This window comes from Arachis ipaensis, chromosome B4 (genome assembly GCF_059453495.1).
Source record: "Arachis ipaensis isolate K30076 ecotype BB chromosome B4, ASM5945349v1, whole genome shotgun sequence".
NCBI lineage: Eukaryota > Viridiplantae > Streptophyta > Magnoliopsida > Fabales > Fabaceae > Arachis > Arachis ipaensis.
Window position 1 is genome coordinate 128,446,049 of NC_142439.1, and position 16,532 is coordinate 128,462,580.

The 16,532-nt window shown below is 29.3% G+C and overlaps 1 protein-coding gene and 1 pseudogene across 1 annotated transcript; one reads left to right on the plus strand and one right to left on the minus strand.

The window, feature by feature from the left end:
* Positions 1-288: 288 nt before the first annotated feature.
* On the minus strand, positions 289-1,402 carry LOC110271214 (uncharacterized). The gene is made up of 2 exons (XM_088485470.1): positions 1,122-1,402; positions 289-827 (listed from the first exon to the last, which is right to left on the minus strand). Exons 1-2 carry the CDS (start codon positions 1,217-1,219, stop codon positions 602-604), a joined length of 324 nt encoding a protein of 107 aa, XP_088341596.1. The 5' UTR covers positions 1,220-1,402; the 3' UTR covers positions 289-601.
* Positions 1,403-15,466: 14,064 nt separating this feature from the next.
* On the plus strand, positions 15,467-16,078 carry LOC148569166 (uncharacterized; annotated as a pseudogene).
* The last annotated feature ends 454 nt before the right edge of the window (positions 16,079-16,532 follow it).

The following is a 16,532-nucleotide window of genomic DNA, read 5'->3' on the forward strand; positions in this document are numbered from 1 at the left end:
TTTTTTTTTTATCAATATGAACTAACATTTTGGATCAACACTTAATGTTTATACTGTTAGAATTTAGTAGTTTAAAATTTAGAATTTAAAATTTAATATAAAAATACTTTTACTAGTTAAATATTAAAAAAATAATAAATTTTATTGGTCATATAATATTGCTCCACAATTAATCTATAGAAAATTTTGCCTCATTTGATTTTCAAGAAAACGATTCATTCTTCTATCATTTCTAAACTTTGCATCAGGAAAACTAACATAACAAACTAGAACCAATAATACACAGCATTGCTTAATATTTAATACTATATTCCTTATAATAATGGTTACAATTGACATATATCTCCCCTTTTATCCATATTTTTACCCCCCCCCCCCTCTAAACTTATTGCTAGAGAATTAATTAATTGATTAATTCAACCTCAAACTAAATAAGCAAATAGAAAAAGAAGGAAGTTAAAGATTCAAGGCTAAGTGGCTAAAACATATGAGAAAAAGGATCAATATAAAACATACATATAGACCCTTAAATCTTTTCTTCACCTCTTAGGCCACACTAAAATAAACCGTATATATTATATGAGCTAAGAGCTATAGCTAGTTATATGTATTGTTTTTGATTTGTTGCTAATTGTTTTTGTTCTGAGAGCTTCTTTTGGAGCTGAGAGAAGAGTTCTTGGTTCTCCTTATGCAGAATCATGGCTTGTTTCCTCAACTTCTCATTCTCTTCTATGATGCTTTGGTTCTTCATGTACAATTTCAAGTTCTTCATCTCAATATTCATCCTTTTCCTTTCTCTTGCTTCTTTCAATTGTTGTGCTCTCCTTCTATGTCATCATCATACAAAACCAATGTCAACCACAAAAAATAAATAAGAAAATTGATGGCATATAAAAAAAAATATTCAAAATTTTAAACACATTAATTTTTCTATATGCAAGCCATTTTTTCGATCAATTATTACTGAACAGAAAAAATACCATCTGTCCAATAATAATTGTCGAAATAAAACTAATTTTTTTACGTCAAGAATTATTATTGGACAGAGGATGCATGATAAAAAAAAACTAGAAATAAAAAATAATCATGTTACGTGTACACAAAAAAATCGGTAAGAATACCTGTTGAGGAGGCTCAACTTTATGTGCTTGTTGAGTTTCTTGGATGGCCATGGAAGTGTCAAAAAGAGAGGGGTTTGTTGTGAAGAGAAAGAGCACATGCTGTTTAATTTTCCTCTTAAACTTGTATTAGAAGAAGAAGCTTGATAGATAAGGTTCTCTTAAACTTGTTGCAACAAACTGAATATTTAACACTTAATAACTACATATAAAACCAGAAATGGGAAACTAAAGAGATGAAAGTGAGGTGTAAGAAATAGGCCATAAAGGGGGGTTTTTATAGGTGGAGAAATTAAAAAAAAAAAAGAAAAAAAAAAGAAAATGATAATAATTAATAAACTAAGAGGGTGAAAAAAAAAAGGGTGATGATATAGCTGTGATTTTGTGTTTGTATCTGAACAAGAGAGAGAGAGAGAAAGTTTTGTGTTTGCAATGATGGCACAAGGACTCATCATTACAAAGGGCAGCAATAGATGAGGAAAGGCACAAGGAGATGAAGAAAAATTTTGCCTCTCTTCTTTCTTTCCTACTCATTATTATTTTTTTTATTCATTCAATTAGATATCACTACATGTAAAATTAATTCATTTCTAAAGGGTTAAAATTCAAAACAATCTTGAAAAATTAGGCACAAGTTAATTTACTTTTTCAATATTATAATGAACATTATTAAATATCTTTTCAAACCAAATTAAAATATTAAATCTTTTAAAAACCAAATTGACTTGTACATAATTTTTTAAAAATCAATTTAAACATGAACACAACTTCTAAATTTACTATCTCAATAACAAAAATAGTATTACCTAGCCAATTAAATTATATTAATTATGTGACTATATATTAAACTCATGAAAATCCTTATTTTCTTGCTCTGTTTCATGGTCTAAAAGAGAATCTAAGTAACTTAAAGAGTTGGGGTAAACCTTGAGATTTGAGAAGTGGGAGTACATAGAAAGTGCTGCACCCCATTCTACAAGTTGTTTTACACTTTTTAGAATTAGAAGTTTCCTTTCACTAATTAGACCGTTTACTTTAATTATATAAGGTCTCCTTCTCTCACAATGTTACTATGGGATCTTCAAAACAAAACAAAAAAAATTTGAATCAATAAAAATGGTCACAAAAGTCATGTGATATGAGTTGTAATCAAATTAGTTGTGCTAATAATGATTAGTGAAGGAGACAAGTTTGACATATTGTTGTTGGTATTCAAAGTTAACTCAAGGTTCATTTTGCTATGTATGTTTCCATAACCATTAATAAAACTAGTGGTTGCTCACTTTCTCTGAAGGTAATAATCCCAAGAAGCAGAAAGTGGCATATACATAAAAAATGTTAAGTAACTTCCAAGTGTATCTTCATAAAGAAAAACATCAGAGACAGTGTGTTGTTTCATAGTATATGTAAAAATCTAGGTTGGCTTAAATTGATTTGACAGTTGTTCTTAAGTGAAAGATTTGATGCCAATAATTCTTAAGGTGTGCTATTTGTGAGTTTGAAGTTTTTGAAGGAGACAGAGAGAAAAAAAAAATTAGAAAGCAAAACAAAAGCTATTATATTTTACTTTATAAGTTCTTTGTTTATTTATTTATCTTCAAAATCTAAAATTGAAAAATATATTTCTTAAAAAAAACCGGGTGTTAAGAGAGTATTATACTATAATAAATTAAATTATATCTCAATTTGATTGAGCTTACATTAGTTGGAGTTCAATAAATTTCGACTATTAATGATTTAGATATAAAAGAAAGGTATATAAATTCAAAATAATAATAATAATAAAACTTATTTTTTATAGAAAAACTCATAAGAGTTATTAATTTTTAGTATTTTTTGTCATTATTTGATCAATTAGTACAAACACTAAATTATCTTTAATAAATAAATTTTATTAATTTATATGTGCAAATTTTGAAAAAGATAAGTACAAACAGTATTGATTTTTATATATAAATTTTGGTAAATATATGTACAAATTATATATTTTTTGTCTGTAAAATTTTTATAAATATGAATACAAATTATTGCTGACTAAGTGCTGGTCAAAAATAAAAATATTTATTGTCCATATAACATTGTTATTTTTTATATTTATATAAATTCCATCATTTTATCTCTATAAGATAGATAATGCCCTTTCGTTAGTACCAAAATTAGTGCACACAGACATTTTACATTTATTATCTCAAATATTTGGACAACCACTTTGTTCATCAGATACCATACACACATCAAACTTGAGGGGTTTTGAGGTTTGTATCAGTTGAGTTATTCCCATCTTTAATTTTATTCTCAGTGAGATTCAAAGTCTAAACATTAAACCATTCAATGTTTAATAAATGATTTCCTAATTAATATTAATTCTTACTCTACTTGACTATGCACAACATCGTCTCATTTATTACGATAATACTAAAAAAACAAAAAATAGTCAGAATTTATTTTTATTTAATATTTATTAATTATTATAATTAATAAATAAATAATTAATAAATATTAAATAATTAATAAATATTAAATAAAATAAATTATTATTCTGACTACTTTTATTAGTGAATTTTTTTATATTATCAAATATTTTTCATATTTGTTAATAGATGAATCTGAAAGTCAAGAAATGTGTTCACATTAGAAAATAGAGATAGTCTCATCAGGTGGCTTTAATTTGAAATTAATAAATCAATTAATTAACAATAAGTCATGGAGATATGATTTAACTATATATGAATACATTATTATTAATCTATATGTGGATTAGTGAGATTATTTTGTATATGATTAAATGCGACAGTACATGGTCAAAAAGTTATTATTTGTTTCATATAAAAAAGAAAAAGACCGGTCTTTAATTAAGTACGTAAATTCTTTGCTTTCACATTAGTGTTATGAAAAATGTCTAAACGTGTTTGGATTAAGATCCTAAACAATGTGTGTCATTATGCTTAATCTTTGGCTTTAGGCCTTGAAAACATAACCCACATTATTTTATTAATGTTATGATCATTTATTTATCAATTAATCCAAATATTCATTCTTGCCGCCACATACGTGATCTCTGAGCTCTACTAAGAAAAAAAATTGGATAGTGTCTAATATTTAATTTTATTTTTTATTGTTTTTTTTTTTTATTTTTGATTTCACTTATAAAATTAAAGATAAAAAATTACACTTTATTCTCTCAAATGTTAAAAAAACTGAAGAGGATCCATTTTTCGTGACCCCCATTAACTAATTAATTAGTTTTGTAGATACAAACAAACAAATAATTAGATAGAAGAGTTTTCATATGGGACAAAAGTACAAGAAGGTTGGTCGAGTAATAGACAATAATAAATTTGCATCTTTAAAAATTTTAAAAACTCATTCTAAAAAATAGAATTATAATTATTCAAGTTAAATCTATCTATCAATTTATCTATTTTATCATAAAAGTTGATAGGCAAATTTTTTCACAATTAGAGATGTCTAATCTATTATTCTACTACCACATAAGCCTTTTTTTTCTAAGTTGTAATTTTTATAAATTATTGATTTTTTTTTTAAAGTTATTTTTCTTCATTCAATAGCGCCTCTATTAGCCTTATCTTCTAATTAATATTAATAATAAATTTAATCAATAAATTTTACTAATATTATCTTCTAATTAATAAATTTAATATCATTATTAAGTTACTTTCTAAGAAAAAACTATCCTATTAATTTTTTATTATTAACTTTATTTATTAAAATATTATTATATTTTTATATATTTCATGGTCTAGATCAAATAACATATATATTATATTTGTTCTTATAGATTTTTGAATTAGAAATAAATTTATAAATTGTGAAGTGAATTGATATTCGAGGAAGAAGAACTGTTATAAAAATATTTTAATTTTTTATTATTTTATTTTCTTTAACTTATATATAAATTATTATAGAATTTTATTTAACGATAAAAAATATTCTTAATGAAATAGAATTTATGAGTCAAACTTTGTTTGATTGCCAATAAATATATATATATTTTGTATTTATATGTTAATATTTTTGTTTAAATCTAACTTATTTATCATAATCAAATAAAAAAATTGTCTCTTTTTCAAAAAAAATTTACTTAAACAAATACTTTAATATATACAATAGATTGTTAGAATTATTAGTTTTTATTATTATACTTTATTATTGTATTATACTATATATAAGATATAATTTTTTGTTTTAAAGGTTATATAGAGATTTTTAAAACTAATTATAATATAAAACTAATTAAAAACTCTCCTATTATCATTTTAGTTATCTAAAATATTATGTACAAAAAAATTTATACCATTAATTTTTTGCGCATTACGCGGGTCTAAATCTAAATAATTGAATTTCTAATACTAAGCATGAATACCAAATTTCAAAAAAAAAAAAAAAAGTGGCATGTTAATTCATTATGTAATTAAGATTTTAATTTGTTAACTAGTGTTTTGCGGGTATTTTTAATATAAGTTCAAAAGAATGATTTTTTTTTTCATACATTCAAGTATATATTAAAATCTTAAAATTAAAGCAAAAAAAAATCCTTTCAATATAAAGTTTGACTAAAACATTAGATAGAAAAAAATCCATATAATAATTATTAAGAAAAAGAATGGATATGGCATTGTTATAGAGGCAGCGAACTAAGTCGAATTTGAAGAGAAGAGTCACATGGAGTTGCACGTGAGAGTCACATGTGTGGTAAGAAGAGTCCAATGGAAAATGAGTATGAGTATAATTATAAGAAGTAGAAGGTTATAAATAAATTATAAGGAGGGTGAAAGGGTTTAGTAGTCAATGTGGTTAGGTCCCTTCTTTTGTCCCTTTTCTTCATGTAATTGAGTACCAAAGCCATGCTCATTTATTTGGAAAATGAACCCCATTTTGGCTTCATCTTCTTCACTATCATCATGACCACCATCCCCCTCACATTCATTGGATCGTTTTTGTTTATATCATCATGTTATATAGTGGGAGCTAGTATATATTCTTCTCCAACTTCGCCTAGCTAATTACCCACTTCACATGTTCACCTTTAATTCTTGCCGCCAGAAAAAAACATAAAAAGAGAAAAATTTTACCTAATTTTATTTTGTACTACTCCTAACTGAACCCTTTAATTATTACTATATGCATGATTATTGTGCTTTACATGATTCTTAAAATTCAATTGTATTAATTGAAATTGACTATTAAAGTGATCTAGTTCAAGTAAAAAATTGTTTAGAAATAAATCGGTTAAAGAATCGAAAAAAGCGTGAAAGAATCATTAATTGATTGAATTCGGTTAAATCTTTAGATTTTTAATTCTATTGCTTTAATAATTGATTTGATTTTCAGAATTTTAGTGCTTTTTTAGTGATTATTAATGATAGAACAACATTTGAATTAAATGGAATATATAGTTATATAAATTTGCATTATTTATCCACATGTTAAAACAAACAAGGATGAAGGATAGTTCTCTTACCAACCCTAAGTTTAAGACAATACATATAGAAGCCTAAGAAAAATTGAATGTTCGCATAGTATATATATATATATATATCCCGTTGTATGAGATTTAAGATGAAAAGCAGAATGCAAAAATGGAAGAAATATGTGTGAAGATGGTACATAAGGAAGGAATTGAAAGCGAAGGGTCATATGGTAAGGGCAAAGCGTGTGGGGTTAGTTTGATCTAAAAGGGGGTTCTTTTCATTTAGTAGTATAAGCTAGAAAGGAAAAAGGCATAGTGAGAGTAGAGAAAGTAAAATTACATATCACTTTTCTTTATTTATTTATTTTTTTTGTTTTGATGCTGACTTTTCTGTATTTTTTCATGCTAGCATATACCATGCAAATACTAGTAGATGTTTGATATTTGCCCAAGATAGATTATTTCGAATAGGGAGAATATTCAGTTTTCATCAGGGGTGTTTGCGGTGCGATTTACATCAATTTTGTGTAAAAAATTTATTCAATTCGAATACTAATTTTACTTGTAGTGCAGTTTGGATTTAATGATTTTTTTAAAAAAAATCCTATCCAATCTGATCCAATTTCAAATTATGTGTATTGGATTAGATTGGGTTTACGATTTGTAAATTTAAAAATTAAATCTACATAACAAGTCTCAAATTTTTTTTAAATATTAGCTGCCAATTAGTGTAATGTGTGATTATAATACAGTTGTGTGTTTTACTGTGATATTAAAGGCTAACAGTAATCGCTCTCTGCGATTTGTAGACAACAACAAGAAAACCAAAAAATAACAAAAAAGAAGAAAATAAAGGGGGTGACTAGAAATCTAGAAGTATGGTGGGGCGATTTGTGAGGAAGATAAAAAATTTGGAATTTAGATCTTTTAAATTTTGAATTTTTACTTTATAGAGTAAAGCGTGATCTCTTATCCTTGAATAGTTTTTCTCTCATGTTTTCTCTTGATCCCACCTATGAAATAAATAGTGAGAGATCATACTTTATTCTCTAAAATAAAATTCAAAATTTAAAAGATTCAAATCCAAAATTTGAGTCTTAACGGTTATGAATACTAAATTTTGTTATCTTCCTCATAAATTGGCCTCACCATACATCAAGTCACTCCCAACATACTTCTAGTTGCTCTCTCCATTTTCTTATTTTCTGTTTTTTTTTTTTTTTTTGTCTTCTTAACTTGCTGCTGTCTATAAATGGTGGGAAGTGGTTTCTGCTTGTTTTCAATATCGTAGTAAAACACAGAGCTACATCATAATCATGCATTACATCAAATATCATTCAATATTAAAAAAAAAACAATCCAAGTCTCAACATCAAATTTTATATAATTTATAATGACATAACAAATCTCAACAATATCTTAAAAAATTAACAATAGCATAATAATAAAAATAAAATTATAAGTTAGTTAAAATAAATAAATAAATCTTATTTTAAACGTGAAATATTTCTTAAATAATAACAATACATGAATAATGTAAAAATATATAACAAATTGAACATATTATGAGTAAAGTTGGAAATATATATAATAATAAAATAATAATATTATAGCACATTATGTGGTTTGGATTGAATTGGATTGGTTTTGAAAAATAGAATTGAAATCCAATTCGATCCATGCAGTTTATAAAACATAGAATCCAATTAAATCCAAATGAGTGCGATTTTAATTGGATTTCAATTTATATAGATTGAATTAGATAAACAATTGAATTTAAATAGGTTTAATTTAGATTTAAACACCCCTAATTTTCTTTAAAATCATTGTACTACCTTTTCTTTTTCTTCTCCTTCTCCTTCTCCTTCTCCTTCTCCTTTTTCTTTTTTTTTTTCTTTTTTTTTTTTCTTTTTTCTTTTTTCCTTTTATTAGATCACCATAAAATTCAAATAAAAAATGAATATTCTAAAAATTTCTATTTTTAATAAAAATAATTAATAATAATTAATAATAATCTAATTAATAATATATATATATGTATGTATTCAATCATAAGTTTTTAAATGATAAAAATTTAATTAAAAATTTGAAAAATATTACAATTAAAAAATAATAAATCGAAATAAGAAAATACTAGAAATAAAAACCAAAAATTACTTTCATAAATCAAACAAACTCTAAAGTTCTATCAATAATTTTTTCCTTTTCTATTTATATCCATAGCTAGCTAGAACTCAAATTTAAGATAAAAAATATTTAAAAGACAATAAAAATTAATTTAAAATAGTTAATTTTTTTATTTTGTATTTTTTAATTATTACTGAAATAAATAAATAATTTTATATGTTATAATATATATTTATAAAAATTGTATATATAAAATTATAGATATTAAATTAAATAAAATAACTTTAAATTATTGTCTATCAAGCATTACTCTTTAAGATATTTTGTTTTTAGCAACAATAAAAATAAACATTAATATATTTTTTCGCAATTAGACATTAGCCTCTTATACTTTGTCGTTAAAAAATTTTAGTAACAATTATGCAATTGTTGGTAAAACCCTTTTAATGGCCATAAAAATTATATAGTTACCATTATAATATATAATAATAATGATAACTAACTTGGATTGGCCGAGTGGTCAGTTCACTCGTCCGTTTAAACGAGTGTCGAGAGTTTGAATTCTGTCTCTTGCTTGTTGCAACTCATGACCAGCGACAAACTCTTAAATAGAGTTCAGATCTGCAGTAGATTAGTCTTTCACTTATCAAGTTAAGGAATACTATAGATAACAAAAAAATATATAATAATAACAAAAAAAACATATAATTATCGTAAAAATATAAGTTAAATAAGATATATAGTAACCGTTATATTACTGTCACTAAAAGTAATTTTTGTTGTAGTGGTAATTAATAAGAAATGAATTAAGGCAGGTGCCTAGTTAAGTAATTCCACGTTGGTTCTCATCATACCCTTTTGAACAAGGAAGGTTTAGCCATTTGATGAGGACAAGGACCACAACCCCTTTCACTCATTTCTTGTATTACTACCGCCAAAAATACTTGCACTATGCGGGATGATGAAGATGTTCCTAGTCAACTATGATATCAAAATGCTTTACTATTTTCAACATAACATCATCTTATTGCCTATGTTAGTTTTTGGTGTATAATTAAATAGGACTATAACTTATATGTATATCTTTTATCTTATTTCAGGCAAGATTCTTTTGGGTACGTGATGACATGTGTGTGACACTTTGGTTCAGTTTGCCGATGCTATATGCTGAAGCAAGGTTATAGATCATACAACCTTTTTTCCCCTTTTATATCTAATATATTAATGCTCTTGTCTGCTATGTCTAATTTTTTACATTATATGATACAAATACAAAAGTGGTATCCACATTTTCTTTTTTTACTTTTTAGACAAGTTAGATACTAATTTTTTAGTTATCATAGAACTCTCCTATATTAATATTGTTCTCTTGTAGTAAGAGCATTACACTAAATCTATATAGCTATTAATAAAATAAAATAAAAAATTATTTACACACTAAAATTAATTATCAAAATCAGTTATTATGTATTTGTATAAAAATATATATAGTTTAATTTATTTTTAGTCTGTATTTTATATTTTAATATATATTTTTTATTAATAATTAATTTTTAATTTTTTATTTTGATATACACTTAATATAATTATTAAATAAAATATGACGGTTCTTTTTGGTGTCTAGACAAAGAAAAAAAAAACACGAAATAGAGACATAACCCTAAAATAAAGAAAGAGAGAATCCTAATATAAGTCCCCTTCAAAGTATGAAAAACTCACAATGTAAAATTGAGGCATAATATGAGAGAATCCCGGTGTAACCCTTCACCAAATTTCTATTAGCATTTCAAATAAGACGAAAATTTAAGTGCAGCTATCTTCGTTAATAATTAAGAGTCGTTAAATAACAATTTAATTAAATCTGTTAAATTATTAACGATTTTTAATTGTTAATTTCACGTAAAATGAATTACACCTAAATTTCTACCTTCAAATAATACAATCAAAACCAGTTGATTTGTCAACAAGTTACATGCTAGTATCATAATTCATTTTAACTGAATGATGAGGCGGGGACTGCCAATTAATCAAGGAATATGAAGACATGGTAGTCGCATGAATTGAATAAATTTGATCTAAGATAAAACGAAAGGGTCTTACTTTTTAAGGTATATTATAAATTAAAAATATCTATTACTTGTGAAATTCCAACATTATTCCCATTATAAATACATCAAGTAACTTGTGGGAGTACGTAATAACTCAACAAAAGTAAAGATTTTCGGAGATGCTGAATTTTATTTGTATGGTCCGAGCTAAACCTTAAAATATAATAAATAAAAGAATATTGGAGAGAAATTATATATATCATTTATCAAGTTAGGTTGTGAGAAAATTGTGAAAGAATAAGAAAAGAAGAGAGGAAGAATATTATATTTTGTATTTTTTTATTGATTGAATTGAATTGTATTAGGTAAAACTAAATATATATAGAGTATAAAGATAAAAGTAAATAAAAATAAGATAAGAATAACTAAAGATAAGATAAAGATAAGACAAAATAAAATAATAAAGACTAAAATTATAATTGAATTTATGTATTTTGTTAGGTTAAATTTGTGGACTACGAAATTTCTTTATTGTTATTATGGACTAAAATAAAAGAGTAGTTTAATAAGTTTCTTCGTTTAGAATATTATTAGTTCCGTGCCAAATATTTTTCTATGGAAAAAAATATCAAGTAGTGAAGGTGAAAATAAGATAATTTTTCGGTACTATACATATTTAATTTGCATCACCCACGTAATAAAAGTCTACATATAATGCTCGTGATCTTTAGTGGCTATTGTGATTGCCAAGTACGAAATTATTACGAACTAGCCTTAATTATTCCACCAACGAAATTTTTTGTTCTTTTGCTTTTATTAGGTTTTATTCATTCATACATAGAATCCATCCACACCGCCACTAAGAATTCAGTTAAATAATCATTTATTTTCTCCTTTGTTAATTTGAAATTTCAAAATCTTTTAAAATTAAAATCTTGAGTTTGAAATCGTTGTACTGGGTAGGTATGTTAGAATAAATAATTTTATAATCTAAATTATTTATATTAAATCATTAAAAATATATATCATAATAAAAAAATATATTTATACTCATAAAAATGATTGAAAATTTATTTTAATTTATTTTTAATTTAAATTTTTTATATTTTTGATAGGCTAAATTGTAACTTATTTGATGAGCAAAGAGCTATAAAAGTAGTTTTAATATGTTAGAAATCGACTGAAATTACTATTTATATGTGAGTGTAACGTCCCTTAAATTTTAATAAAATCTAAATAAAATAATATCTTTAATTTTATTCTTATTTAATTTAAAATTAAAAGTAATAATAATAATTTATTAAATTTAATATTTATAATAATAAATAATATTACTGTTATATAAATTATTTAATATAAAATAATTTATTTTATAATTATAATTTATAATTAATATATGTATTGTTCATAAATATTTTAAAAAACTTGTAATTAGAAAATCAATTAATCTTTACATATAAGCGTTTTATCTATACAAGTCATACAAATTTATATATTCTATTTTATATCAAAACGTATCTTTTTTGACACATTAATTTCATGCGCCTCTTAATTTAACAGATTTTTTAATGAACGCGCACCTTCTTCTTCGTACAGTTCCTCCTAATTAGTTAGAGCATATATCTATCTAACGTAGTTGATGATCTTTTTTCTTCTATCGTCTTCTACTTTAATTTATTCCATGCATCTAATAATTGTACCCTCCATAGATAATTAGTACTAATGAATTGTGCAACGTACTGATGAGTATAATGGGATCATAATATATAATGTACATAACTAAGAATGCTTGAAGTAGCCAATGAGTTCCACAGGTTCTTAGACCAAATTTCCCTCGAAACAAAATACGAAAAATGGTTGAAGTACTAAACAATTTTCAGTTGATGTCAAAGCTTTAATTAGATACATCATAAATAAAAAATAGTACTTAATGGCAGGAATAATTTCAATAACTTTAACAGTTAGTTTGGATTGGTTTTTAAACAAAATATTTTTATCTTTTTTAATAGAAAAACTTATTACATTTGGAAAAAATTAATTTAAAAGTACTTTCAATTATTAAAAGTATTTCTATAGTTTTATTTGGATAAAAAAAAAAAAGAAAGAAAGTAGTTTTTTTAATTAAATTACATAAAATTTAAAGGATATGCTAAAGAAATGCCCCCAATTAGAATGTTTTGTTTTCTTTATTTATATTTCTTACTTTCATAAATTTATAAACATTACTTAAATTTTTTATAATAATAATAATAATAATAATAATAATAATAATAATAATAATAATAATAATAATAATAATAAACAAGAGAAAGCAAATGAAAGCCATGTATGTAAAAAATAAAACTATTCAATTGATAATATAATTAAAAAGAAATAGATGGATATATAACAACATACAATATAATCTGTACTGGAAGCCTTCAATATGGGTTGAGAGATGGATAGGAAATTTACTGGTCGAGGCGGATGCCAGATTGTTTGACTGGAACGATGGGGGTGGTACCTGCAAAGACACTCCGACGCTCAAGTCAGAATGGATCTAAGAGGTATAAGGTATGGGAAATGAATGACTTGCCTGAGGGGGCCTGGGGCTCCCCTTTATATAGGTGATGGTAGTTATCTTATCTTATCTTATTAGGTTAAGATAAGGGAGGTGTTTGAATTTGATTGTTGGTTAGGAGTTCTAGTGGGTCAGTTTCGGGCCTTTCAGAATGTCGAATCGGGTCGAACCCGGACGTCCGGGTTCGGAAGATGTTTCGTGTGTCAAATCCATGATCCGGATCCGTAACAGTTGCCCCCGCATCGGGAGGGCGAGCGAGGTCAGCCTCCATCGCTGGGTGAAGCAAGGTTTTCTTCTGGGTTGGAAGTTCGGCCCGTCGTTTCCCTTGTATGATTTGGCGATGTTGTGGGGTTATGTGAGAGTGTCGTGCATGTCTTCGGAGTTCGCGTTGGCTTCAGTCTTTTTATTTTCTTGTGCCCGTTGTGTTTTTCAAGGGGTTTCAGCAGTTATGAAGGGGCGCATTTATTGCGAGGAGACATTTTGGTTTGCATTTCCCTTTTTGCCCTTTGGTTTTGTGTGCTTTTCAGGGGTATGTTCGTCATTGTGCTTCTTAGTTCTCACGATCGCTTTTGCCTTTAGTTGCTCTCTTCCTTCGTCCTGGTTTTGTTTTTGAAGTGTTTCATTTTGACCCTCTTCTGATATCTTCATATTTCCTTTCTTTTACATTTTTGGTGTTCTCGTGGCCTTCCTTTGCGTTTTCTCTTGGCATACTCCTGGTGCTTTGCCTTCTTCTTGTGCGTTTTCCATTTCCAGTTTCGATTCCAGCAGGTTGGTGTTTTCTTCGTTCTCTTTTGTAGTCTGTTTTGTTTGTGTTTGTTTGTATTCTGCTTTCTGTTTCTGTGTTGGTGTTGTGGGTGGGGGTAGTAGGTATGCTTCCAGCAGGAGGAATGAGCACCACTTGCGTTTGTAGGCGTAGAATGTAGTGATTAGTATTTGTTTATTCTTCCTGTGTGTCTTTCACTGCGTAGTTCTTGGTAGGTTGATGGTGGTGCTCTTCCTTGTTTTAGGTATGGCATGGCGGAGAAGTGAGAGTGTGGGTGCTCCGATAGCCCCGGCCGGGGGTGTCCCCGCTCGCTATTCCTGGGTGACTAGCGACATTTGGGGGTGCCATCTCGGATGACGGACGCGGATCTCCAACGGCTTCTTGACCAAGGGGCAGTGTGTGGGGGTGGTGAAGTCGAGCGTCATATGAGCTCATCCCCCCACCGTTGATGAGAGGGTTTGTTATCTGAATCTCGACTCGCCGACCGTTCCAGACTGGATGTGGGTCTACGAGTCGATGTTTACTCGTCTAGGCGTGCGACTTCCTTTTTCGCCTTTCGTTCATGCGTTGCTAAGTCGGTGCTCCGTGGCACCGTCTCAGCTTCATCCAAATAGTTGGGAGGCTGTGCGTACGTTCGAGCTTCTATGCGAGTATCTGGAGCTCCCGGTCTCTGTTCCCGTTTTTCTCTTCCTTTTTTTGTGCACGTTGCCGACTAAGGAGGGTAAACATAAGAAGGGGTATATGTCGTTTAGGGCTCAACCCCATCGTCGGATATTCGGCTTGTATGAGGATTCGTTTCATGGGTTCAAAAGTGGGTATTTCAAGGTGCGTCCGGTCCGGGGGCACCATCCTTTCTGGCTGACCCTGGAGGGGGAGCGCCGATTTCTGACTTATTAGAACTTCGGTACCGGGCCGTCGGTTCTGACGAAGGTGACCTTCGATGGTTTGTCTCAAGAGGATAAGGACGTCGCTAGTGTCCTTTGGCATCTTTTTGGGGAGTGTCTTTTGAATCCTCGGGATGTTATGGGTGACCCTGTGGCTTGCCGGACTTATATTGGTCTGTTGTTTTTTTTTGTTTTACCGACTTGGTGACTTATACCTTTTCTTTTCTGTCTTTCAGTTGAGATGGCCGGTGGTTTAACTTCGTTGGCGAGGCTAAAAGCTGCGATGGATCGGGAGGAAGTGTCGTCGGCTTCTCCTTCTACTCCTTTGTCCCACCCTGCCTCGGATTCTCGGGTTGTGTCGCACGAGGTGATCTCGGCTGGGGCCAGGGTCGGTGCTCAGACTTCCCTGGGCCCTGTGGTCTCGCCCGAGGAGGAGGTAATCGTGGTTTCGGCTTCCGAGGCTTCTTGGAAGCGAAAGAGGCCCGAGGAGGTCAGCAGCGAGAATATAGGGGAGGAGGAGGGTGTGCCCTCTGTAATGGATCAACTTTGTGATGCTTCGGCTTTCATTGAACAGCATTTGATGCCTGGTACCGAGGCGTTTTTTGGTGACTGTGACGTGGCTTTCCAAGCCAAGTCAGTATATCGTTCCCTCCTCCGATCTGCGGTTATTGTTCGGAAGGCTGAGCCTGTGATGGCCCCGGTTGGCCTTTTGGACAAGAAGCTGCGTAGCTCTCAGACCAAGGTGGTCAAGCTGTAGGAGCAGCTTCAGGTTTCCGAGGTAGTGAGGGAGAATGCAGTGAAGTCATCTAAGGAGGCAGGGGCCGAGATTCTCCGTCTTTCTGAGGTTGAGACTTCACTCTTGTCTCAATTGGGCGGTGAGAGGAAGCGGGCTTCCGACGCCGAGTCTCAGGCTGCCGCACTTCTCGGTGAGGTAAATACTTTGAAGGCCAAGGTTGCTGCTCTGGAGGTCGAGGCCGAGGTCCTGAAAAAGGAGAAGGGGGAGCTGTTTGCTGATGTTAAAGAGGCTATTGCTGCTACTGAGGAGACGATGAAGGCCTAGGCTTCGGTCCTTGTGCCAGATGTGGATGTGTTCATGATGGGGGCATTTAGGACTGTTCGTGATGGTCAGATCATCGATCTCCAGTAGTTTTTGTATCTTTTGATTATGTTCTGAGAACTTTGTAATTTTGTTGTTGATATTTTGGCCGTGTGGCCGTGAGTTATGACTCTGATCTTTGACTTGTTTTAGGCCGTTCAAGCCGTAATTTTGGCATGTTTGGTTTTAAGTATCTTTGAGCCGTGTGTTGTGGCTTTATTTGTGTTCCCGGGTTGTTTGGGAGGGAGAGACCGTCGTAGGGTCGTGTAGTCATTATTTCGTGGATATCCCGTTTATTAGGCCCTGGGGATGATCAGTCTCCCAATGGTGGTCGCGTGTTTATGCCGTTTAGTGGGGGGTTTGGGGGAAAGATGCAAGGTAAGCGTGTGCTTTTAAATGGAATTTTATTAAGTTGGGCCTCATTAAAACCCTCGCGGGGAAAGAGTACTCGGAAACAATTGACAACGAAAAAATAAAATAAGATAAGTAAAATACAAATTTTAAA